The following is a 26,618-nucleotide window of genomic DNA, read 5'->3' as shown; positions in this document are numbered from 1 at the left end:
TAATTGCATCGATTGTCGGTTTGTTTGTTAAATATTGCGTTTGATTAAAGGTAAATGATGAGTATTTGTTTGATATGGTCCATTGTTCTTTTTTGTCGGTTATTAAGCAGTTATTAACGGAATTATTGCAAAAACGTATAAAAGTGCTATTATTGTGTTCATTGGTATCATAAATCATGTTGCTGTCTATGTTATACTTAGGTTACTAGTTCTATAATTGTGCTGTGAAATTTGGTATGATATTGGATGTTACTTGTGTTCATCTTATATAAATTATAACAAACTGTGTAAGTGTTAATGATTGTGAATTTGTGATGGAGGAGGACGCGTGTGTATTTTGTAAGAAGGCCGTTCGCTCGCTGCAGCATGACATCACATGTGACGTTTGCGACAAATGGCAGCATCGCACCTGCAATACAGGCAAGTGTCTATTCAAACTCTATTTATTAAATATAATGTCTCAAGTATGTATGTAAAGATTTTCGACAGTAAATTAATTGTCCAATATACGCGATTTTGTATTTATGTCCAAGTAATAATTAAGATTCTCCACTCGGCCCTCCGCTCACAAGTTTTTATTTCAGAGTATATTTCTCATTTATACTCTACATGTGGTTCGCTTATACAATATTTAATCTACAAAAGTTTCGTTTATACAAATACCAATATTCCACTATTAGAAAGTTGTATATGGATATCGACATAATCTATTATAGCCGTCCTAGTATTCATACATTTATACATTTATACTTTTGGACACAAACACAAAATTGGAAACAATAAAATTCTAAATTCTCTCGCGAAATATTGTAAAAAAAGCGTTTAAATGACAACTGAGACATTTAATACAAACATGAATAAATCTAATTGCCTTATTTTCTGAAAAGCCTACTTGAAGTCTACGATTCAAGACGAAGCGACTTCATTAGTGATTCCGACGAAGATTAAATCCGTATCATACGGGGTGCGAAGTTTCATGTACGCTGCTCCCAAACTCCGGAACTCCCTTCCATCAAACATTCGAGATTCTTTAACACTGAATTCATTCAAAAAGGCACTGAAAACTCACCTCTTCCTCCAATCTTATGCAATATAAGCAGTGGTTTATTCAATTCATTATATAAAATCTCATGAACTTGAATTAACCCTTTTAAAGGAAGCATAATTAACCCTTTTAAAGGAAGCATAATTAACCCTTTTAAAGCAGGCATAATTAACCCTTTTAAAGCAAGCATAATTCCTTTGAGTGTTTGTGGACTCGTGGTAATGGTATCCTGACGTTACCCTTGTCTCAATCAGCATGAATTTGAATATTCTTTTAGAGGAAGCATAATTATTCCTTTGGGGGTTTGTAGACTCGTGGTAATGGTATCCTGACGTTACCCTTGTCTTTGTCTCTGTTTTGTCGCTGGTTTGTCTTGCCGATCTTTCAAATCTATGGTTACTGTGCATGTTTTTTGTTGTTTTACGTAGAACTTTGAAGTTTAGATTTTATTGTTTCATTAATTGTCTTATAGCTATACACATAGGGTAGTTGTATATTGTCTTCTTGATCTTTCTAATCTAGGGTTTTTGTGCATGTTTTTACGTAGTACTTATAGTATAATAGAGTAGTTTTATAGTATAATTGAGTAGTATTGATCGATTTCTTTTGAAACAGTGTTGCAAAATGTATTCGTACCTGCGATATGTCAAATGTTCTTATGCAAAGCGCCTTTGAACGCGCACTCTTGCATGAAAAGGGCGCTGTATAAATCCGGTATAATAATAATAATTATTATTACAATTTGTTAATCTGGTCACACATGTATTTTACAACCTGATAAAGGTCATAAAACCGGGTATAGGTGCGGGTGCTATTCAATGGCTCCACTCGATGATGAAAGAAGATGTCGTAGTAATTAGTGAATTATGAGTTTATTATTATAGTCTCATCATATATTTACATTTTTCATAATTTTGATTATAGAAAACATTATGATGCGTATCGGTTCTACACCTCTAGCAACTGCCTGCGGTTTTGACACATCACTGCGTTTGGAAGTCCTTTTCTTCCTTGACCTGTTCTTTTTGTCGAATTTATGATCACTATAAAGAAACTAATATGTGCCAAATGTTATAGAATAAAGTTTGGATGGGGTTTAAAACCACTTCAGCAGGGATACTTTATTTCTGAAAAATTCACGATCATAAAAAAACATTAAGCAAAGGACCTTCTCAGCAGACGACATGTTTCTCAACATGAATAGTACCAAAAAATGCATATACTCATATATATGCAACGAGATCAGGATGCCTTTTCTTACATGACATAAGATGAAATATTGAATGCATATTTGTGATGATAAGTGCAATATCATTATTATTAAAGTAGACATACATATAAAAAAGCAGAACATTTAAAAGGATCTTTTCACGTTTTGGTAAATTGACAAAATTGAAAAAAGTTGTTTTTGATTCGCAAATTTTCGTTCTGGCTATGATATTTGTGAGGAAACAGTAATACTGAACATTTACCATGGTCATATATAGCCATTATATGCATCTTTTGAGGATTTAAAAACCTGAAAATTATAAAGCGTTGCAACCCGAAACGATTGACTAATTTGGAGAGTTCTGTTGTTTTCGTTTAATTTTGTGAAACTACGAAGATTACTTATATAAAGAATAAAATACGACTCTTATACATACCTGGCAGAATGGTCGAGCGGGCTAATTGGCTTTTACTCCAGGACTCCGGGGGTCACTGGTTCGAGTCCTGCTGCGGGCTACTTTTTTTTCCTTTTTTAAATTTTATTCTTGATTTTTTACTGGAGCTATTTAGATCCAATATTTACATTTATCAATATAATGCATTTCATGGAAAACTTCAAACATGTCAAAATCTGTGAAAAGGCCCCTTTAATATAAAAAAAATGTTTATGTATAGATAGTGGTGTGCTGGCTGGGTAGTCCCAGAGTCAACTCGTCCTGTGGTCAATTTGTACCCATTTTCGTCAACTCGTCCCACTCTGGATCAGCAGACGATTTATTTCATAAATATCATATCTTACGGAGGAATCCGAGATAGCCGATGTATCACGATTGCAACTCGTCCCTGTTTTTTGGTCAACTCGTCCCTACCCGACTCGTGACTGTAAACCTTTGTGGCTTAGTCTTCGCTGATTATTGTTAAGGCTTAGCTTTTCGAAATAACCAAAACAGATATAGTATTTATTGTAATTATGCTTTTAATTTATAAATCTAACCAAAACATTGATTTATTCACAGCCAGAATAACACTAAGCCTTGAATCCTACATAAAATTAATTCAACTATTGGGTACGAATCACTTCTCAGTACGAAAAGAGAAACAAAATGGCCGCGCCCTTGCCTGTCATAACATTTTCAAGAATTTTAAATAAAAATGTTCTTGGTAATCACATATTAAATTTATTTAGCAACAATGCTTATAAACAATCTTAAACACGATTTGCAAATTTTCATTTTTTGTATGATTGTTGAAGGTTTTGATGATTTGATAAAAATCCCGATCGTCCCGATAACATTTCGAACCCAATATTTACAGGTTTACGTAATTTTCGTGCCATTACCAGTTTGTGCCACTGATATTTGTGTTAAAAAGGGTAGTCGTTTCATCCCACTGATAATACATAGCCGGATTAGTTTGAATTATACCGTTTAGGTGTTTATCATAACGGGAAACTTTCGCGCCTTTGATTATCACCTCTGAGCAATGTAAATATTAAAAGTATTGTGATTTTTGTTTAATCTTGTAAAATGGAATCAAGACAAGACAAACATTTTATTCGAGATCAGTACAGAGTACATAATTTAGAAAATAATGTGATTAAATACAATAAATCAGTGGTCAGTTTGTTTAGGTAATTTTTTAACAAAAAAGCAAATATTGATTCAAATACAGTGTATGGTTGTTACTGGTTGAGTCGCAGTCTTCGAAATTAGCACACGCCCGATCGCCCGAGGCGAGTAAAATAACTGCCTGGCACATACAAAAATTCACGTTTGTGGCCCGCCGGGCATGTAAATTATTGAAGCCAATTGACAGTTAAAAAAAAAAAATCGTAAGCGGTTCTTGATATTTGCAGATCTATTTTTCAATTTTGCGAACAAACACCTTGCCGCAAGTTGTAAAACAATGAAATTCGATTGGTTTAACAACACGCACCTGCTTGCCCACATCATCGTTATTGTTTTTGACCGATGCAGTTCGGTCACATTCGGTTCTTATCGACGGTTTCTCTAGAAATTAATCGAGAAGATGCTTTTTGAATTGATCATTTCAATCAAGTAATACGCTTCCATTTTTGTCAATGTAAACAAATGTCATTGTCGACATAGACGCATCATCTTAGGTGTGTTGATGGGGCTAAGCCCAATAAAGCACTTCCAAAATAGAAAATTGACAATGATTTAGAGAAAAAGGAAGCCAAGAAATGGTACGAGGACACCAGAGAACGCTCTTTTCAAGAGCACTGGTGTAACGATCAACCGTCTTAATTCTAGTGATTGATAAGATGTTATTGTATTCACTACTATTGAAACAAATGTTCTGCTTTACTATGTGTAGCATTTAAGTGTTAAAATGTTGTGATTTGTTATAATTATGGTTATAAAAGTTTGGGCATGTAAAAAATATGTTGGGCATGTAAAAATTCTTAAGTAACTGGCCCGACTGGCATGTAACTTTTCAAAGCTAATTTCGAAGACTGGAGTCGTGGGTTCTGTTTGATTCGTGGGTATAGAAATTGCGTGAAATCTCGCGATAGAACGTTCGCACATGATGCAGTTCGTTACGGAAAATGTTTTGACACGGTCACCATTTTTTTCCGATCAAAAATGCGTCAAAAACAAGTCAATAGTGTAATTCATCATAACTTGATAGGTCCTTATGAAGTATTTCCTCATTTATGTATTGTTCATATAGTGTTTCAAATTAACACAAAATTGTTTATTTATGAGTATTTACCATGCTACATCGTCTGTTGACATTTTTTCACAAGAAATTAACCTGTCCTGCAATTGTTGTTGTTTTTGTTTTTTATCGAGTGCACCAGGGATTGTCTCCCATATGGCCATCGCCCCCAGAAAGACGTGTTAGTTGGTTACGGGGGATAGTGCAAGATACAGGAGACACCCCGTTCCAGAGGTGACCCTGGGTCTTTTAGTGCCCGGTGTATAGCACCTAGTACACTGCACCTCGGTTTAACGTCTCATGCGAAAGACGAATTAGTAGGTTAGGTGCAGCGGGGGATCGAACCAGCGATCTCTGGATTGTGAAGCCAGTGTGTTACCACTAGACCACGGATCCGCTACTGTCCTGCAATGTCAATTTAAAGGCTATTTATAGTATGCAAATCTTGAAATTCTGGCAGCCAATCAGAACCCACGAATCAACAGGAAGCTTATTTTCATGATGGTAGTTTGACACTTTCAACACAGTCGATTATTTTGATGTTTAAAGACGATAAACATTTGGAAAAAAGCAACAAATCTTAAAGAAGAAAGGTTAATAATTATTTTCATTATGATTCATGGTCATATATTTATAAAATATTTGAGATGTAACAACTTTATGAAAATTACCCACGACTCAACCAGACTATAGCATACAGACTACGTAACATACACATGGAGAGTGATGTACATGTATTACACGGTAACAGATTGTCTGATATCTAGTGCATATTTGATATAGTTTGCAACATTTTTAAGAACAGATGCGTTAACAGATCCCATTAACGAATTTATTTTATATAGTATATACTGAAGGTCTAACGTAAAATTTTCTATCAAGGAATCTTCTTACAGTAATGTATCATGGACAAATACATATAAAATGGTACACGTCTTCTAGATCGCGACTACCACAATACAAACAATATCTTTCGTTTCTTGGTATATTACTAGAGCCATAACGGCCCTTATGAATTCTTAATGAGTGTGCACAAACTTAAAGCCTGTAACAAATTTCCTCCTTTTAACAGGCAATATATCAAGGTTTTTTTTTCATAGGCAAAGTAATAGGTTTTGTAATGAGCGTAATCTGTTAAAACTGGACTACGCAGTAATAACCCTTGCCATTCTTGAATAAAATTACTTATAACCCGCTCCTTAAATATGAAAGGAAAAGAACTACATACATTTTGTAGGTTTAAAAATAAGCCAGAAAACCCAAAATTATCTAGAAGTTTCTTAAAGGGACTGTCAACCATGATTAACGAAAAAAAGGAAAGTTCTAAATTACCGCAATTTTTTACAATTATTTGTTTATATTGATTAAATTATCACGAATGGTATATTACATTATTTGAAAAAGTTCATATTTTCAGTATATTTGGTAATAAAATGTTGCACTGTGAAATTGTAAGTTCATCGCGAAAATATGTTACATAACGATATACACACTTTAAATAACGCAAGTAGATTGATCATTTTATGTTTATTATATAAACAATTCACTACGCATGCACAATTTGCATTCCTTGGTTTACCACGTGACGATGATGATCAATCTACTGGCGTTATGTATAGTTAACTGGTGGTTACCTGGTAGACATACCCAGTAAAATTTATTACCAAGAAATATACTGAAAATATGAAAACTTAACAACTTTTTTCAAGTAATGCAATATACCAGTCATGATATTTAAATCAATATAAACTAATAATTGTAAATAAAAAAGGTATTTTACAACTTTTCTTTTCCTCGTCGTCGTGGTTGACAGTCCCTTTAACACAGGACACCCAGTTAGAGTGACCTAGTTTACAATCTTCTAAAGCTCTATGATACAAAGATGAAATAATAATATTATCGCTCTGCAAAATCTTACACCAATACGATATGATCCTCGTATACCTGGATATATATAAAGGGTATCGCCCCAAGTCGCCGTATACTCCTACAGATGCAGTTGATTTCCTTACATTTAGTATTGCTTTACAAAATTTTTAATGCACACGTTCAATATCTTTTGACTTGGTAAAACCCCAAACTTTGGACGCATAATTAAGTGTAGAACCTACAAAAGTATCGAACAATTCACAACATGACTATGGACTGAAAGGATATTTTTTAGATTATGTAACAAAATATTACAATCTTTTAAAGATTTACCAATTAAAAACTCATTATTTGTAGCAAAATAAAGTAAATTATACATTTTTTTATAATAATAAACTCAAATATGTATATCTCTTCAGCCTGCAACTTCAACAGTCAACTGTCCATGGCAGGAACGATGTGCTCGCACAGCACATACAGCAAAGGACATCATTTTCCTCAAGAAGAGGAACTTGTCGCCCTTTGCCACATATGCCATTATGAGGCCCTCATTTACCACCTTCTGGTAAACACACTGGTTCTAGTGGTGGAAAAAACACAAATTATTACATCACTTGAATATTTTTTGATTGACTAAATGATTTCAGTTGTGATTTCAAACTATTAGTTAAGTGATATACTATTAAATCAATAAGCTACTTCAAAATCCAACATGAACCGCTCGACCAGTGTTTTTTCCAGGCTTTGATGGATGGTTGTCACTTACACTCATGGCACTTGCGTCGTGTTGTTGCCCTTTTTCAAGGTGTGGAAAGTGAACAGCTGGTAAAAGGGGTGTTTTGCCAGCTTGAACTTCCTGTCGATGAACAATCTCCAAGCTTCCTTCAATTGATTTGCTAATTAATTGTTTGCAAGTCGCTTATTAAGCATTGAAATGCTATTCAAGGTACATGCCTCTAAAAAATAAGCTTTCTAAAAATAAATGTCCAACAACATTTTATTATTTCTTTAGTGAATAATTTGTATTATTTGTGTGTCCCCGGTAGGGTGGCATATAGCATTTGAACTGTCTGTTAGACTGTCAGTCTGTCTGAAACTGTAACATTGCCCATAACTTTTGCAAAATTGCAATATTGAGGATAGCAACTTGACATTTGGCATGCATGTGTATCTCATGGAGTTGCACATTTTGAGTGATGAAAGGTCAAGGTCAAAGGTAAAAAATAATTCAAAGCGGCGCAGTAGGGGACATTGTGTTTCTGACAAACACATCTCTTGTTCATTCATGCTTTGAAATTATTTTTAAATGTATTACATACTGGTGATGCATTAAATAAACTAAAAAACTTCATGTATTATATATATTGAACATAATGCACAATGCACACATTATTATTATAACAAGAAATAATTGTGTTTTTTCATTATATAATTAAATATAATATATAATTTTCATTGTTAACACTGTTGTACTTTAAAACTTAAATATACATTCCGTTATGATTCACACCCGACACCTATATGGTTTTATTCACATCTACCGGTATCTGGCTGTATATAAGCAGTGGGACGAAACAGCCAATCCCTCCCTACACAAATATCAGGAAAACAAACTGGCAGTGGCACAAAACAATATTCACCATATTTTCAACACAAACACATGTTCATGATTTATGCATTTGTGGTTTTTGTTTATTAGAAAATGCCATATTTTCTTTCATATTAAGCATGTTTTTTTTTACAAACTTTCGTGGTAATTCTGTTATTTACCCAAAATAATAACTGAGGCATAAATAAGTATATAAATGTTTCTTTCTTAATGCCAAGAGGCTTTAATTCATAATTTTAACCTGATAATGAATCACTCAAAGCAAATACTAGTATCCTGCAGGGTTCCTTCGCTGTGGATGCCGCCATGCCAGTGCGAGTGCAGTATCCAGTAACAAAAAGTGGCAGCTTCACAGTGCTGTTTGCCTCCAGCGGTACCCGAGAGTCATCAAGCCTCCAACAGACCTAGAGCAGAAATACAAGGAGATCATGGGCAGGATTGAGCTCCGCAAGAGTTTGCTTTCAGACTATGAGCTGGATCTAGTGGCAGAAAAGTAGGAAGTATTATGGGCTCAGTATTCATATGTATGCCTTAATTTTTAATACCTAGAGAGAGCTCCCAAAAATATGAAAGTATCAGGATATTGTTCTCCAATCCTCCATTACATGCTTCTTGTTAGAGAAAAGTTGTTAGAATAAATTTGCTCAACGTCTTTAAAGTTTTAAGTACAAGCTGCATTAAATATATAGTCAAATGCTGATAGAAGCCATCACCTGATACTGCATATTGTAATGTTGTGAAAACGCTAGTATGTTACTGGTGATTTTCTTGTAGATTTTGAAAAATTTAACCAGTAATATTCCTACAAAGCGATATTATTGCATTTTTGGGAATAATAACTCATGATTTATTTATGACTTTTGCTAAAAGAATATAGGGGTATGAATAAGACTGCATATTTCTGCTGATATTGTGGAATTATATGGATTTCCAAATAGTATCCAGATATCAGATTTGTATAGTAGTTGCTACTGCTGCTGCTCTGCTGCTGCTACTGCTACTACTACTACTACTACTACTGCTACTACTACTACTACTACTACTACTACTACTACTACTACTGCTACTACTACTTCTGCTACTACTACTTCTGCTACTACTACTTCTACTACTACTTCATTATGTTGCTGTTTTCTTGTCCTTCGGAAGATTTCATATTTGATTATTTAATGACGATGTTACACATATATATATATATCAGGGATCATATTTTCCCGCAACATCAATCGGTCCGGATATAAATGGGGAAAAGTATCCAAAAATGTATATCCGAAATCATGACAAATTACGTTAAAATATATACCATTGATTTTGCCATTCATGAAGGTGGTATAATACATGTACAAGTAAAATTTCCTTAGGCATTTTTTTAAACGGAACGTGTTTTCTCAACTGGTTTTATCATTTTGTATTTCATTGTTGTTTCGTGTGCTGTTTTATAATAAATCAGACTATTTTCATCGTTGTCAATATTATTAATCTGTGTAAGTCTATACCGATGTTTTTAATTGTTGTCGACTCGATAATAGCTTACAAACATGCACTGTCACTGAACCAAACAAATGTCTGTGCGTAGGTTGGCTACTGACAACAACCAAATATTTAATAAATAATTTGTTGTCAAATAACCCACGGCCGATAGTTTAGATGCGTAGTGATTTAATCACGAGAGCGAAGCATTTGAAACCACGCATCTAATTTTCCGGTCGTGAGTTATTCAACAACAAAGTATAAAGTACGCGAATTATTCCGATTTTAAATCGGTTTTACTAAAGATTTATTCAATGTATATTATTTTTCTTGTGTACTATTTTATGTGAAGTTCCGCCCATAAAAATAACTTTCGGCTGTTCTGTCGATCAGATCCGCGACTTTCATTCATATTAATTACCGGATTATTACGCTGGTGGAAAATGTATCGGCATGTTTTGTTTAGTTACAGCGCGTGCATTCAGACGCGTCTTTTCGGATGCGTTTTTAATCCGCTGTTCACAAGCTTTTGATTCCTGGTCTGACACGCAATAAACCGGTCTTGACCGGTTTAGAGACTTCAGCGAATGGTTATCACACCTAATCGAGATAAGAATGTCATTAGGATGTGTTAGCATGTACACTGTGTAATCGATTTCATGACATGGGAATTTAAATAGCAAACAGAATCGGACCGAATGTTTGGGATTTTCAATCGGTCTTTCATGACCCCAATCGGTCTAGGACCGACAAAACCGAAAAAATATGATCCCTGATATATATATATATATATATATATATATATATATATATATATATATATATATATATATATATATATATATATATATATGTGACTAGAATTAGTTCTTTCCAATTATAAATGTATTAGCATAAATTCTCCCTCTCCTTTATTATTTAACCTATCATCTTCCGTTTTCTTTAAATCTTAATAAAGTTAAAGTTGCATTGTCTCAAAAATATATTTTCTGGTTACTGTATTACATCACATATGCCAGAACAACTACTGAAATAATTATTAGTATGTATAAAATGATATTTATGACTAAATTCAATATCTTATACATATGTACTTTCATATATATACATTATATTATCATGTTTTAATTAAGATTTATGTTGGAAATGAGTATAAAAAAATGGAATATTACATAAATCATCCATTTGTGATTTTTATCGTTTAGCACACCCTATGCTGCTTGAGATAACTGTTGTCCACAGCATAATAACAGTATCTCTTAAGAAACATAGACTATCAAGTCTATCATGTATAAAAAATATAATAGATAAAACTAGCAATATCAACCAATACCAGAATCTGTTTGCTTATATTCGTATGTGATATCAGGATATTTTTTGGATAATCTTATAGATCGGCAATATGGGAAGAAGTATGCAGGTTTATTTGTATATTCTTTTAGCAAAAGTCATTAATAAATGATAATTTATAATAACCGTGTATGCAAAAGTATCACATTAAAATTATTACCAATTCTATCAGCATATCCTATAATTTCAATGCAGTTTGTTTTAAAAACTTAAAAAGTGTTGAGCATGTCCTAAATGTTATATTTTTAGGCATTTTTTTTACAGCTTTTCTATAACTAGCATCATGTAATGGAGGGTTTGAGAATAATATCCGAATACTTTCATATTTTTTGGAGCACCCTAGACCGTAGACGCTAATTAGCAACTATTTTCCAGAGCTCCAGATAAGGGCTGTACAGTCGTAAATACGGCTTTATGAAGGTTTACGCATTAATTTTTATAAACTGGACGTTCAATTACGACTTTAATATCCCTTTTACGCATTTACGAAAAAAATCTGGCCGCACTGATAGGTTGGTGTCAGCGCAGCATAATTTGTTGGTATCTAACCTAATGGCGCTTTTCATTAATTTAAATTACCAAAAAGTTGTAGACTGGGTTCCAGTATTATTTATTCTGTGGCGTGATTTCCAGTCACTCCTAAGCCCGTCAAAAACAATATGTCTGCACGCATGGAAGGCAGGCTAAACCGAAGAGGTCCAAATAAACACTTTGTTGTCATATAATGGCTAGATACGGTCGTCTAACCATTCTGACGTTCAATCTGTAAGCTTAGTTGCAATAATTCAACTCTAAGCTTTATAGCCCAATGGGTTGCTTCGAGTTGCAATGCGCTCTCTATTGTCCATGAGTGCAAAATGTTATCAAAAATGCAAAGGTTAAGGAACACTGAAACTGCAAGAACTGATTAAAGTTTACCTATCTAAACCACAAACTCATCCAAATGATACCATTAAAGCAAGAAATAATAGATTTTATTGACTTAGGTTTTGTTTTGTACGCTGTATCCGCCATATTGGAAAATTGACCCAATATTGGTTAGGTCGCAGTACACCAATATTTTGCACGTTGGGTTATGTGCTCCAGCCTATAAATTCGATAACGATGTGGAATTCGATACAGAATACACTGTTTCAAATTTAAACATAAACATGTCAGCGAGAAAATTGTGTTGAAACATCGTCGTGTTTTTATTGGGTGCATGCGAAGGATAACATCCGTAGGTTGCCATTCAGGTAAATTTAACATGTTTATGAAGTTTATTCATTATTTTCCTCAATTTGTCTCGAACGACGTCTGTTTAGTGAAGCGCACGGATTCGCTGAGCTGAACTGCACCCATGTTTATGAAGGGGTGCATATGGACTGCCAGAGCCGCCATAGCAAAAATTATCAAAAGCTGTGGGAGTACTTTTATATGGACTATCTGTAAGCCCAGTTGAAGTGTTTGCTTAAGCTTTTAACTGTCATAGTGGGCATAGTCTCTGCAAACTTTGACAGTTGACTGCTAAGCCTAAAGCAATGATTCTTTGAGATGAGACAGTGACATTGGTGTTCATTTAGCTTGCAAGTTGGCTTGTGTTTTCTTGTCAAGCAAAATGAAGAAATAGTATTTAGTCATGAGTTGTAATGTGTTGTTGTATTTGCATCAAAATTCAGAATGGAAAACCTAATTAAGTAACTTTTGAAGAAGCTAAATATATTTATTATAATTGCTGCAAATGTTTCTGTATAGTCAGGTATACACCTATCAATATCCAAGAACACGGGTAGAACAGTACTACCTGTATTTTTGGATATGGTAGTACAGGTCCTTATTGATTTTCAGCGTTACTCCTTTTCTTTATGTCAGTGGCAGTATCGTTACTAATTTCACAAATCCTTATCTGGAGCTCTCAATTAAAAAAATTTGCAAAAGTTTCAAGTTGTAACATTATATGTCAGGTTATTTTGAAAGAGAAGCTGATAAAACAGAACAAAAATATTGCACACCTTTTAACATATAAAACTCTTTAGTAACCATTTCATAATCCAAAAAGTGAGCTCATTTAACTTATACAAACAGTACTTCTTTTGCTAATTTCTTCCAGTGCCTTATTTACTTACAGGAAAAGCATTTGCACTACAATCCATTGTTAAGGTTGTTGTTTTCTGTGCAGGCATATGTTTGAGAAAATGAAGACTATGACTGATGATGAGAAAAAGAAACTTTTGGCAGAACGCAGTCTTCTTACCATGGCAGAGCAACTGGATGTCTGGACGAAAGAGCTTGACAACTTCAAGCTGGCTGACAAACTCACAGGTGTGATATTGTTCACACAGTGACAAGTCATGGCACTCCTTAAAAAATTCTTCATTGAGGGAAATATTAGCTTTTCTTTTTTGAAAATCACTTGCTTATACATAAAATATATACAAAGAGAAAGAATTGTTTATTCTTAACCACAGTTTAACAATTTGTACAAATTAAAATCTCTTTGAACTAGCTAAAGAAAACATGCACTTTGCATGGGTTTAAAACTTAAAAATTTGACTTTTAAAGTTGTATAAGTTGTACAAAGGTGATTTCTTCAAAAGATTACTGTATGTTTCAAATACATGTAACAGTGTAAGGCTAGAATATGTGATTTTAATGTCAATATTTTGCTTTATCCCATCATCAGACATGCATTGTCGAAATATACCACTGTGGAATATATTTTCCTATATTTCGGCAATTCTGAAATATATCTGTCACGCGCGGCGGACTCTTATATCAGTCATGTGTTGTGGATAGTCATATTACTCGGAATCAACTATAAAGTAATCATTTCAAGTAAAATCGAATAAAAAAATATCAAGGCTATTGCTTTTAAACTTCAAATACTTTCATGCTATCATGAGGGTACTGTACCTGGCGATTTGAATTTTACCTTGACCTTTGAATGACCTTGACTCTCAAGGTCAAATTATTAAATTTTGCTAAAATTGCCATAATTTCTTTATTTATGATTAGATTCGATTGATACTTTGACAAAACAACTCTTACCTGACATACTACAATAGACTCCACCCAAACCATCAGCCCACACCCCCCCCCCAAAATCCCCCCTCAATCCCCCCCATTATTTTTTTTTAAATTAAATATCATCTAATAAATGACCACCACACCCTCACACTATACCCCACCCCCCACCCCAAAAAAATAATTTGTATGCCCCAGTAGGGTGGCATATAGCAGCTGAACTGTACTTCAGTATATCAGTCAGTCTTTCCGTCCGAAAAAAACTTTAACATTGGCCATAACTTTTTCACTTTTAAAGATAGCAACCTGATATTTGGCATGCATGCGTATCTAATGGAGCTGCACATTTTGAGTGGTGAAAGGTCATGGTCAAGGTCATCCTTCAAGGTCAAATGTCAAATTTATGGTATCTGTCCGTCCGAAAACTTTAACATTGGCCATAACTTTTTCAATATTGAAGATAGCAACTTGACATTTGGCATGCATGCGTATCTCATGGAGCTGAACATTTTGAGTGGTGAATGGTGAAGGTCAAGGTCATCCTTCAAGGTCAAATGTCAAATATATGGCATCTGTCCGTCCGAAAACTTTAACATTGGCCATAACTTTTTTAATATTGAAGATAGCAACTTGATATTTGGCATGCATGTGTATATCATGAAGCTGCACATTTTGAGTGGTGGAAGTTCAAGGTCAAGGTCATCCTTCAAGGTCAAAAACAATAAAATAAAATTTCAAAGCGGTGTTCTCATAAAGCTGCACATTTTGAGTGTGGGAAGTTCAAGGTCAAGGTCATCCTTCAAGGTCAAGGTTATCCTTCAAGGTCAAAGGTCAAATAAAAAAAAATCAAAGCGGCGTTCTCATGAAGCTGCACATTTTTGAGTGGTGGAAGTTCAAGGTCATTCTTCAAGGTCAAGGTCATCCTTCAAGGTCAAAGGTAAAAAAAATAAATTCAAAGCGGCGTTATCATGAAGCTGCACATTTTGAGTTGTGGAAGTTCAAGGTCAAGGTCATCTTTCAAGGTCAAGGTCATCCTTCAAGGTCAAAGGTAAAAAAAATATTAAAAATTCAATGTAGCTTTCTCATGAAGCTGCACATTTTGAGTGGTGGAAGGTCAAGGTCATTCTTCAAGGTCAAGGTCATCCTTAAAGGTCAAACGTAAAAAAAAATAATTTATAAGTGGCCTTATCATGAAGCTGCACATTTTTAGTGATGGAAGTTCAAGGTCAAGGTAATCCGTCAAGGTCATTTTCAAGGTCAAAGGTCAAAAAAAAATATTTCAAAGCGGCGTTCTCATAAAGCTGCACATTTGAGTGGTGTAAGTTCAAGGTCATCCTTCAAGGTCAAAGGTTAATTAAAAAAAACATTTTTTTTTCAAATCGGCGTAATAGGGGGCATTGTGTTTCTGACAAACACATCTCTTGTTTTTTTCAAACATAGTTAAAAAACACAAATATTTATTTTTATTATTTAATTTTTGAAATACCGTCCAACCATCCCACCCAAGAATCCCCCCCCCCCCAAAAAAAAAAAATTTGTTTGCATGTTTTTTTTTTGCATTTTTGGAAGATAATGTAATAAATGACCACACCCCCACACTATACACCCCTCTCCACTCCACCCCTCCCTCCTTTGTGATTGAAATTGAGATAGGTCCCTACACCTTTAAAAAGAAAAATAGATGAGCGGTCTGCACCCGCAAGACGGTGCTCTTGTTCAAAACTGCACCCGCAGCCGAGCGTTGGCACCCGTTATGCAGTGCTCTTGTTTTTAGCTCACCTGAGCACAATGTGCTCATGGTGAGCTTTTGTGATCGCCTTTTGTCTGTCGTCCGTTGTGCGGTGTCAACATTTGCCTTGTTAACTATCTAAAGGTCACATTTATTGTCCAATCTTCATGAAATTTGGTCAGAAGATTGGTCTCAATGATACTTTTGATGAGTTCGAAAATGGTTACGTTTGCATGAAAAACATGGCTGCCAAGGGGGGTGGGGCATTTTTCCTTATATGGTTATATTTGGCTATAGTAAAATCTTGTTAACACTCTAGAGGCCACATTTATTGTCCAATCTTCATGAAACTTGGTCCGAAGATTCATCCAAATAATATCTTGGACGAGTTAAAAAATGATGCCCTTTGGTTGAAAAACATTTTTCCTTATATGGCTATAGTAAAACCTTGTTAACACTCTAGAGGCCACATTTATTTTCCGATCATCATGAAACTTGGTCAGAAGATTTGTCCCAATGATATCTTGGATGAGTTCGAAAAAGGTTATGGTTGCTTTAAAAACATGGCCACCAGGGGAGGGCATTTTTCCTTATATGGCTATAGTAAAACCTTGTTAACACTCAGACTCTAGAGGCCACATTTATTGTCCAAGATTGGTCTCAATCATATCTTGGAGGAGTTTGAAAATAAATTTGTTTGCTTAAAAAACATGGCTTCCAAGGGGCGGGGCATTTTTCCTTATATGGCTATAGTAAAATCTTGTTAACACTAGAGGCCACATTTACTGTCGGATCTTCATAAAACTTGGTCAGAAGATTCATCCCGATAATATCTTGGATGAGTTCAAAAATGATGCTGGTTGGTTGAAAAACATGGCTGTCAGGGGGGCGGGGCATATTTCCTTAGATGGCTATAGTAAAACTTGTTAACACTCTAGAGGCCAGATTTATTTTCCGATCTTCATGAAACTTGGTCAAGAGATTTGTCCCAATAATATCTTGTTATCTCAGGTGAGCGACTTTGGGCCTTTCAGGCCCTCTTGTTTTATCGAAGTTTTATCTGGTTTTAAAAATAAATCATTGTGTACTGGGTATACTAATTTCAAATAAATTGGCAATTTTATTTAAAATCTAATAATGAGAGACACTCGGTAAGTAGCATAAATTTGGAAACAAATGATCCCATATGTAAGTTTATTGTCATAGATTAAGGTGTGAACTAGTTTTCTTAAATGCTTATTTATTGAAGACCTCTGAAATTAATTGTTGTAATTGTCTGTGTCCATGAACAGCCCTTGAATAGTTTTTGTTTACTTTTATGTTTTGATGAAGATGCTGACAAAACGGGGGATGAAACCACGGTGAACCAGAAGTTAGACGAGAAGCTGGTGTTGATTGTTCGACAGAATTGGCCTGGCAGTGAGACCAAGTGCTGGACGTTTCCACAGGGCTGTAGGAGAGAAGGCGAGTCAATGAGAGAGGTTGGGAGCTGTTGATTTTAAAAAACTTGAAGTTTAAGTCTATTCATGGGAGCTTGATTGCATTGAATGTCAAAGGTTTACAAGGATTGGATTCTAAGTTGGGTAGTACCAGAACTTGGTGTCTCAGGTTATGATCATGAGAATGCTTTGAGAGTAGGGTCACATCTGGAACCTTTCATAGGAACATGCATTAATATTATTCTTTAAGAATTACAACTGTTTTTTATGCTTGTGGCTCCTATTGATGCGTGAAGCATAAAAATAATCGAACTGCCTGTTCTTTGTCCATGTATATGACGTAAACCCACATTGGCTTACTTCAAATAATATCAATACTGGATGTCTTTGTGTCAGACTAAAAAAATGGCTTAAAAGGATCTTGTAGAAAACATCTTTCGTGCAAAATCGTCAGATGGAACACTTTGTAAATTCTTTGTGACTTATTTGTGCTGTTTTCTCTTTAGTACTGATATCAGCCTTTAAGCAAAATTCCTTGTGGAATATTCTCTATTTAACATACAATTTTATAAGTTTATATAAATATTTAGTAAAACTGTATGTTTCGCATTAAAATGGTAAATATCTGATTAAAAAACATTTCGGGTGTCTGTATTTATGAGACCGTTGACAAATAAAAAGGTACAGAGTAGGTTTGAGCATAATTTAAAACTGTGTGGCATAAAAATGGAAGACACCTCCCTTTCCATTCTAAATTCACTTTTATTCCCAAACTAAAGATGTAATAGTGGTCTTTTTTAAGCTTCCGCTTGTTTGCCATTACACTATTGCCCAATGCCTACTTTTGATATGTTCAGCATAGATTGATTTTTATGCTCCCGGATCGAATGATCGGGGCATATTGTTTTTGGCCTGTCTGTCTGTCACTCTGTCATCTGTCCCAAAACTTTAACCTTGGTTAAAGTTTTGCGATAATTTTTGCAATATTGAAAATAGCAACTTGATATTTGGCATGCATGTGTATCTCATGGAGCTGCACATTTTGAGTGGTGAAAGGTCAAGGTCATCCTTCAAGGTCAAAGGTCAAATATATGGCTTCAAAGCGGCGCAATAGGGGGCATTGTGTCTCTGACAAACATTTTTCTTGTTAAAATAATTTGCAGAAGCCAAAAGACTAGAGAGAATGGGTCTCCCATAGAAAAGATCCCTTGCCATAAGGTCTGTGTCACGTATAAGTAAGGGAAATCAATTCATAAATTGTCATGTGCATAACTTTGCCCAGCATAAAATAATTTGCAGATACCTTGGCAGTAGTGGCAGATATTGTTCGATTGATGTCATCCACATGACACATGACAAGAGCTAGTTGTTTAGGTCAAGGTTTCAATTTAAGGACAAAGCTTGCAATCATAGTCCTGAGCATAACTAGGATTTTCAAATAACTAGCAATACGTTTCAAGTATACTGAGACAGAGTGATACTCACTGCATCTGGGTCCCTTATTCAAATGTCATTCTCACAATTCAATGTATAGGGTGAAGTATGAGAAATGAATGGAGACTTAATTAAATTTACCTCCACAGTACTGTTGACAGACAGGTCCTTGTTCTTGTCGCTCTTTTGTTGATGATGTTAAGACCATAAAAATTAAAAGAACATCTTGGCATTTTGAGGGCTTATTATTTGATTATTTACATTTTTATTTCACCTTAGCACAACGTGCTCATGGTGAGCTTTTGTGATTGCCATTTGTCCGCTGTACGTTGTCTGTTGTACGTTGTGCGGCGACAACATTTGCCTTGTTAACTCTGCAGAGGCCACATTTATTGTCCAATCTTCATGAAATTTATGGTAGTCAGAAGGTTGGTCTCAATAATATCTTGGATGAGTTCCAACATGGGTACATTTGCTTGAAAAACATGGCTGCCAAGGGGCTGGGCATTTTTCCTGACTATATATGGCTAAAGTAAAATCTTGTTAACACTCTAGAGGCCACATGTATTGTCCAATATTCATGAAACTTGGTCAGAAGATTCATCCCAATAATATCTTAGACGAGTTAGACAAATGATGCCTGTTGGTTGAAAAACATGGCAGCCAGGGGGTGGGGAATTTTTCCTTATATGGCTATAGTAAAACCTTGTTAACACTCTAGAGGCCACATTTATTTTCCGATCTTCATGAAACTTGGTCAAAAGATTTGTCTTATTGATATCATGGATGAGTTTGAAAATGGTAACCTTTGCTTGAAAAACATGGCTGCCAAGGGGCGGGGCATTTTTCCGTATATGGCTATAGTAAAATCTTGTTAACACAAAAGAGGCCACATTTATTGTCCAATCTTCATGAAACTTGGTCAGAAGATTCATCCCAATAATATCTTGGACAAGTTCAAAAATGATGCCCTTTGATTGAAAAACATGGTCGCCAGGGGGCGGGGCATTTTTCCTTATATGGCTATAGTAAAACCTTGTTAACACTCTAGAGGCCACATTTATTGTCCAATCTTCATGAAATATGGTCAGAAGATTTTACTTATTTATATCATGGATGAGTTCGAAAATGGTTACGTTTGCTTGAAAAACATGGCCGCCAAGGGGCAGGGCATTTTTCCTTATATGGCTATAGTAAAATCTTGTTAACACTCTAGAGGCCAAATTTATAGTCCGATCTTCATGAAACTCGGTCAGAAAATTCATCCCAATAATACCATGGACGAGTTTAAAAATGATGCCGGTTGGTTGAAAAACATGGCCACCTTGGGGGCAGGGCATTTTTTCTTATATGGCTATAGTAAAACTGTGTTAACACTCTAGAGGTTACATTTATTTTCCGATCATCATGAAACATCTTGTTATCTCAGGTGAGCGACTTTGGGCCTTTCAGACCCTCTTGTTATAAAAAGCCCTTCAGTAGAAAGGCAGCCATTAAAGGGGCACTATATATTCTGTTGTTAAGTCAGTTTAATGAACTGCGCTCTTAGAACACTGGTCATAATGCATGTGCATAAAATGATGTCTCAGATTATCCTGTGCAGAATTTTTCGTTTAAAATAGACATAAATCCAGTTTAGGTGGAAAGTGTTGTCCCTGATTAGCCTATGCGGACTGCACAGACTAATCTGGAACTACACTTTACGCATATGCATTTAGCAAAGTTTGCTAGCGCGAAACTCTACTGCATTGCAGGCAGCAGAGCGTACGTTGATGACCTGCTGTGGTGAAGATGTGGATGCAATGTTTGTGGGCAACGCCCCATGCGGGTACTACCAGTACCAACTGCCCTTTCGGTGTAAGCCAGACTATGGGGTGAAGGTAGGGGGTTTGCTTAACACATCTGGGTGTTGTGGAAAAACTGGGCTTTAATTATTTGTACATTAAATGTTGTCCCCAATCATACTATTACTGCTATCAGGAATTGAGAGGATTCTGGTTGTCATGCTTTTAATATAATCATGTTCATATATAAAAAAGAGACCCAACAAATTGTCCAGGTTAGAGAGGATTCCAGTTATAAGAGTTTCCTCTATTTTTATATGTAACTGCTCTACGACAGTTATTTTGTTAAAACTATGCAACTGTGCAAAATTTGCTAAATCCAGGGCTTTATGAAGACATTATAGCTTAATTATTTATTTAAAAAATCTCTGTTACTGAACGGTTCATGGTGTTCAATGTTAGACATCAAATCGTGCCCCTGGGATCAAAGCTAGCCACACACCCAAGGGGCATATAATGTATATAAACTTGTATAGAAATTTCGTCTTCCCTGAAACCACAAGTCTCAGAGCTTTGATTTTTGGTATGTAACATCAGTTTATTGGTTTGGTACAAGGTTTGTTAAAATCATGTCCCCAGGGCGAAAAAACCTGCTTTGCCCTACAGAATGACTTTGTTAATCTTGTTCTGTGCAACTACAAGGCCCAGGGCTTATGTATTTGATATGTAACTTTTACTTAAATCATGTCTGTGGGGTAAAAACAGACTGCATCCCAGGGGCATGTGGTAAATAAAGACTTTATAAACAAAATTACTTTGCTAAATTAATTTTTCGCTGGACTATTCACTGATTACCGCTCACCTAATATATTTGTCCGCCTCAGCGTTATAACCTGGTTAAGGTAAATGTGCAAACATCTGTATATACTGATAACTGTTTCTACTTCTGGTAGTCAATAGGAAGTTCACACATGTGGTCGGGGTCATTGAGTGAGGTCACTGACCAAGTTCCATAACTCTCACCTGCAAGTTATTACCTTATGCCCCCTTTTGTAATTTGACATTTGGTTATGGTAAATGGGCAACTTCTTCATATCACGTTATTTACTACAGATATTGAGAATAAAGGGTCCTTTTCACACTGTGGTAATTTGACAAAATTTTAAAAAATGTTTCATATTCGCAAATGTTTATTGTTGTTATGATATTTGTGAGGAAACAGTAATATTAAACATTTACCATGCTCTAAAATATCCATTATATGCATCTTTTGACGATTTAAAAACCTGAAAATAATATATTTTGTGACACTACGAGGATTGCTTATATGAAGTATAAAATACAACAATCATAGTATGAGCAGGGATGGCTGAGTAGTCTAAGCGATAAACTTTTACTCCAGGGGTCCGTGCTTAAGCCCAGTTAAGGGTTACTTTTATTTTCTTTCTTTAATTTTATTCTTGTTTTTTACTAGAGCCTTTTAGATCCAATGTTTACATTTATCAATATAAAGCATTTTATGACAAACTTCAATACATGCCAAAATCAATGAAAAGGCCCCTTAAAATGTTTCACATGTCAAAGATCTGTAGATTTTATGCAGACCTTGGGTAGGATTGCATTTGGGGCCCATTGGGTCAAGGTTATTTTAACTTAAGATTCTATATGCAGACCTTGTTTTGAAAGTAAAATGAATTCAACTGAATTAATGGTAAAGAAAATATGAAAATCTAGTTTCCGGGAATGTTCACATTTCTGGTTTCAATTAATAATTATTTTCAATTTTTGGTTTTCATAAACTATGTGACTGCTACAGATATTTAACATCAGATCTGTCATTACAGCAGGTGAATGATAAAAAAATGTTAATTATACAATCTTGTCTTGGAACAGTTCTTGTTCATTTAAATTGTACACAGATAGGCAATCTGAAGCCATTTGACACCCTTGTTTCATTTTTTTAACTATTATATGTTTTGTTCATTTCTATAATTTTCTTATGTTCTTCAGCATAGTATGAAAATGTTATGGTGCCTATATAATACCTCTCATTTTTTACCAGGTTTTCCGAAGGAAAAAACTGGTTATTAGATTAGCGAATGTCGGCTGGCTGGCAGGCGGAACAAGCTTGTCCGGGCCATAACTTTGTTGTTCATTGTGAGATTTTAAAATCATTTGGCACATTTGTTCACCATCATTAGATGGTGTGTCGCAGGAAAGAATTATGTTGATATCTCGAATGTTAAGGTCACAATTTGAGTTCAAAGGTCAAAAATGGCTATAAATGAGCTTGTCCGGGCCATTAAGAATTATGTTGATATCTCCAAGGTCAAGGTCACACATTGAGTTCAAAGGTCAAAAATGGCCATTAATGAGCTTGTTCGGGCCATATCTATGTCATTCATTGTGAGATTTTAAAATCATTTGGCACATTTGTTCACCATCATGGGACGGTGTGTGGCACGAAAGAATTACGTCAATAATTCCAAGGTCAAGTTCACCACGACTAAAAATATATTTATTTTGATACAAATGGGGTTAATTATAAACAATTATCAAATTAAATCAGTTCAGTTTTAGTTGTCTCCCTTTATCTGACTTTTTTTCACATTGAAAACCTGGTTTTGTGACAATTTTGTCCCTTGTCTAAAGATAAAATATGCTTTTTTAAATTCATTTCAGACATTTTTCTTCAAAGCAAATTACACGGCAGGGGAAGTAATGCCTACTGATCTCATTTCTGAATGGAAGTGGGTCAGATATGATGAGCTACCTTCATACTTTCAATCAACTTACCTTAGACGTGTGCGACAGTTCCTGATCCCATCTTGATATGTTGAAGTACATATTTATAGGAGGGTACTATAGGATAACCACCAGCCTGTCTGTACGAATTTAGATCCTGTTAAGAACTTTAGCTTGGTTAATGAAATTGTGTATGTTGACAGATGGTTATATGGGGAAGAGGGCATGTATTTTATTTTAGTTGTTGTTTTTGTCACACAAATACCTGTAATTACAGTTGTTTTTGTTGCCAAAACTATTGAAAACTAGAATCTGGATCCTGCGATAAAATGCATTTCACAAATTTGTTTAGCCAAGTTGATGAAACTTGTTATCTAGATAGAAGCCTTATGGGGACTTAGCACATTAAGTCTGTGTTTTTTGGTCAGACATTGTTTTTTCTATGGTTACAGATGCTATGGTGACAGAAATAATTGAAAACTAAAATCTGGATTCTGAGATAACTTTAACAGTTCCTAAGGAAGATTGATATAACTCGGTATGTTGATAGAGGGCCAAATGGGTAATCTCATATCAGTTTTGTCCATCTGTCTGTCCTTCAAAAAAATCTGGATTCTGTGATAACTCAGTAAGTACTTAAACTAAGTTATAAAGCTCAGTATGTAGATAGAGGGCCATATGGGAAATATGCACTGTATTTGAATTTGTCCATCTGTTGATCTGTGCGTCAGAAAAGTCTGGATCCAGTGATAACTAAAGGACCATAAGTTTGCTTGATGAAATTTTATGTGGATAGATGGCCATAACATGCATGTTCTCTCAGTTTTTTAGACTTTAATAGTGGTTGCTGTATTTACAGAATTTTTATGCCCCGGATCGAATGATCGGGGGTATATTGTTTTTGGCCTGTCTGTCTGTCATTGTATGTGTCACAAAACTTTAACCTTGGTCATAACTTTTGCAATATTGATTATAGCAACTTGATATTTGGCATGCATGTGTATCTCATGGAGCTGCACATTTTAAGTTGTGAAAGGTCAAGGTCATCCTTCAAGGTCAAAGGTAAAATTAACAAATTCAAAGGGGCACATTAGGGGGCATTGTGTTTCTGACAAACACATCTCTTGTTTTAAAATTAAATCTGATTCAAGGCATAAATTACAAGTACTTAAACCTGGTAAATAAAACTTAGCGAAATCCTATGATTACTTGGACAACATTAGGGATTGCTGTTTGTCATAAAGCTTTTGTTATGTATAATAATAAAATGTTGAAAACTGTATGCTACTTGTTCGTTGTGCATGTAGTGTTTATTGTATGGTACATTGTTCATATGCCAGATTATCTCCAAATGTCTGATACCAATAGATGTATTATATATACCCGGGTTTGAGTGAAATTGTTGTGTCCTCATGAGACAATCAGTAACTCAGATTGAGACTAAAGTACTAGAAACATGACAATGTAGCATAAATTCCAGTTTTCATAAGCGTCTGAATAGTGCGCAATATGTGTTTAAATGTTATTTATTAAATTATGAAACCATTGGGCTAAACTTGTTTAACTGTGAATTGTGAAATATTGGTTTGGGGCAGTCCACTGGTATATGGGTTTTCTATAAGGTTTCATGGGGGGTGTTAGTTGACCATTATATGTATGAGTTAAAGTAAAGAAAACAAATGTTAAATTTTTACTGAGTGAAAGAGCATAAAAATGTTGGTGGGTTGCAAAACAAAATAATGGTCCGTAAAAATCGAAATTGTATTTACATTTAGTCCACACTGGTGCCTGGAGAATTGGGCAGTATAGACACCATGGTTCTAGCATTGAGTAGGCTAATTATTGCATGTGCGTAAAATGTCGTTCCAGATCAACTTGTGATGTCCGCAAAGGCTTATCAGGAACGAATCTCTGCTTAACTTAAATTTCTATTACAACAGACTTCCTTAAACGATAAATTCCATAAACGCGGCAAGCTAAGAAACGTATTAGCCTGTGCGGACTGCACATGCCAATCTGGGATGACACTGCACGCACATATATTGTATCCAGTTTTTCGATAACGTTATGCAAAAGATCTAAATGATTCATCTATTAACAATGTCGCGGCATGCCAAATGTAGGACGCATCGATTTATACACGATACGTCGCGACTGAGATTTCCTTCATAAGAAAAATCAATATGCACTGCGATTTTTCAATATCTTGGAATTATGCCAATATATCAAAACTTTGAATACAAATGTTTGCATCAAATTGGCAATGAAGTATCGAGTTTTAAAAGGGACTTTGCCTTATTTCATGTTATAAATACATGATAGATTCGTTTACTTACACTGAATAAACCAGATTATGAACACAAACATAATGCGAGCACGTTCTGCGATAATCACTCAACACTAAGGCGGGAAAAGAGTCCCATGTCCCCGAGACTGGATTTCGCCCCCCTCCCTCCTCCCAAGTCTAAGACGGTAACGAGGAAAGGGAAAGGTACGGGGCCGAACCTGGGTATTTAAATGCCCGTCGTGAAGAACCTAGTACACTAAATCTCATCTCAGTACAAACGTTTGGCGGGGATTTAACCTTTGAAGAGATCTGGAGCCAGTGTTACCAGTAGACCACGTGGTCGCTCTTTACCTACCATTAATCGTTTTACAAGCGAGCAACCAATATAGTGCTCTCTGCAATTTTGTTGGTTTACAGTCTTCAACTCTCGCGAGTCTTCGTGTGCGCAGTGGAGAAAAATATGTTGGTTTTACCATCTAATAAGCGTGAGTCGAAAAAGCGATCCGACTTTACACATAATTTAAATAATTCCTTACATAGTCTGCACGCAGGTTAACTTCTAAATATCTATAACGAGATATTTGTGGTCATGACCGCCAAGTATTTATTCGATTATCAATAATTGAATGCATTAATAATGATAGGAATTTATGGTTTTATGATCTGTATATTGATTTATATTTAAGTACATGCGTCAGTATACTTTATTGTGCTAATAGTTAATCTGCCAAAACTATACTAAGTCGGTATTCATTTTTTAATCGTCTTTGTGGTATAATGACTGGGAAATCGCCTTCTAGTTTCGCGCATGCTGCTGCTTGTTTACAAAGGATCTAGTCTCGCAAAGGACTCGCCGGTTGCCTTTTCTGGAGCCGCCATTAGGTGTAAACAAGTTGTTCTCACCCTGCCCTAGTGTGTATGCCGACCCTACACTTTTAGTTTAAACCTATTTATTTTAGCTCG

The 26,618-nt window shown here is 35.2% G+C and overlaps 1 protein-coding gene across 3 annotated transcripts; it reads left to right on the top strand.

The window, feature by feature from the left end:
• Positions 1–299: 299 nt before the first annotated feature.
• LOC127876109 (39S ribosomal protein L46, mitochondrial-like) lies at positions 300–24,650 on the top strand. 3 transcript variants are annotated; one of them, XM_052421044.1, is made up of 6 exons: positions 300–420; positions 8,697–8,907; positions 13,393–13,535; positions 17,299–17,447; positions 20,594–20,696; positions 23,306–24,650. In XM_052421044.1, the coding sequence occupies exons 1-6, from the start codon at positions 315–317 to the stop codon at positions 23,353–23,355; spliced, it is 762 nt and encodes a 253-aa protein (XP_052277004.1). In that variant the 5' UTR covers positions 300–314; the 3' UTR covers positions 23,356–24,650. The 3 variants fall into 3 exon arrangements, with proteins under 3 accessions (XP_052277004.1, XP_052277002.1, XP_052277003.1); XM_052421042.1 differs by having other exon boundaries at positions 20,594–20,719; XM_052421043.1 differs by lacking the exon at positions 300–420 and adding an exon at positions 3,270–3,415 and having other exon boundaries at positions 20,594–20,719.
• Positions 24,651–26,618: the final 1,968 nt, after the last annotated feature.

The sequence above is a fragment of the Dreissena polymorpha genome, chromosome 4 (genome assembly GCF_020536995.1).
Source record: "Dreissena polymorpha isolate Duluth1 chromosome 4, UMN_Dpol_1.0, whole genome shotgun sequence".
Classification (NCBI taxonomy): domain Eukaryota; kingdom Metazoa; phylum Mollusca; class Bivalvia; order Myida; family Dreissenidae; genus Dreissena; species Dreissena polymorpha.
Note: the sequence above shows the minus strand (reverse complement) of the source record. Positions and strands in the feature narration are given on the sequence as shown.

Excerpts from the sequence above, each read along its gene's own strand:
- LOC127876109 (XM_052421042.1), top strand. The coding sequence starts at position 315 with ATGGAGGAGGACGCGTGTGTATTTTGTAAGAAGGCCGTTCGCTCGCTG. Across the intron at positions 421-8,696 it reads GCATCGCACCTGCAATACAG|GGTTCCTTCGCTGTGGATGC; the intron begins GCAAGTGTCTAT and ends AGTATCCTGCAG. Across the intron at positions 8,908-13,392 it reads CTGGATCTAGTGGCAGAAAA|GCATATGTTTGAGAAAATGA; the intron begins GTAGGAAGTATT and ends TTTTCTGTGCAG.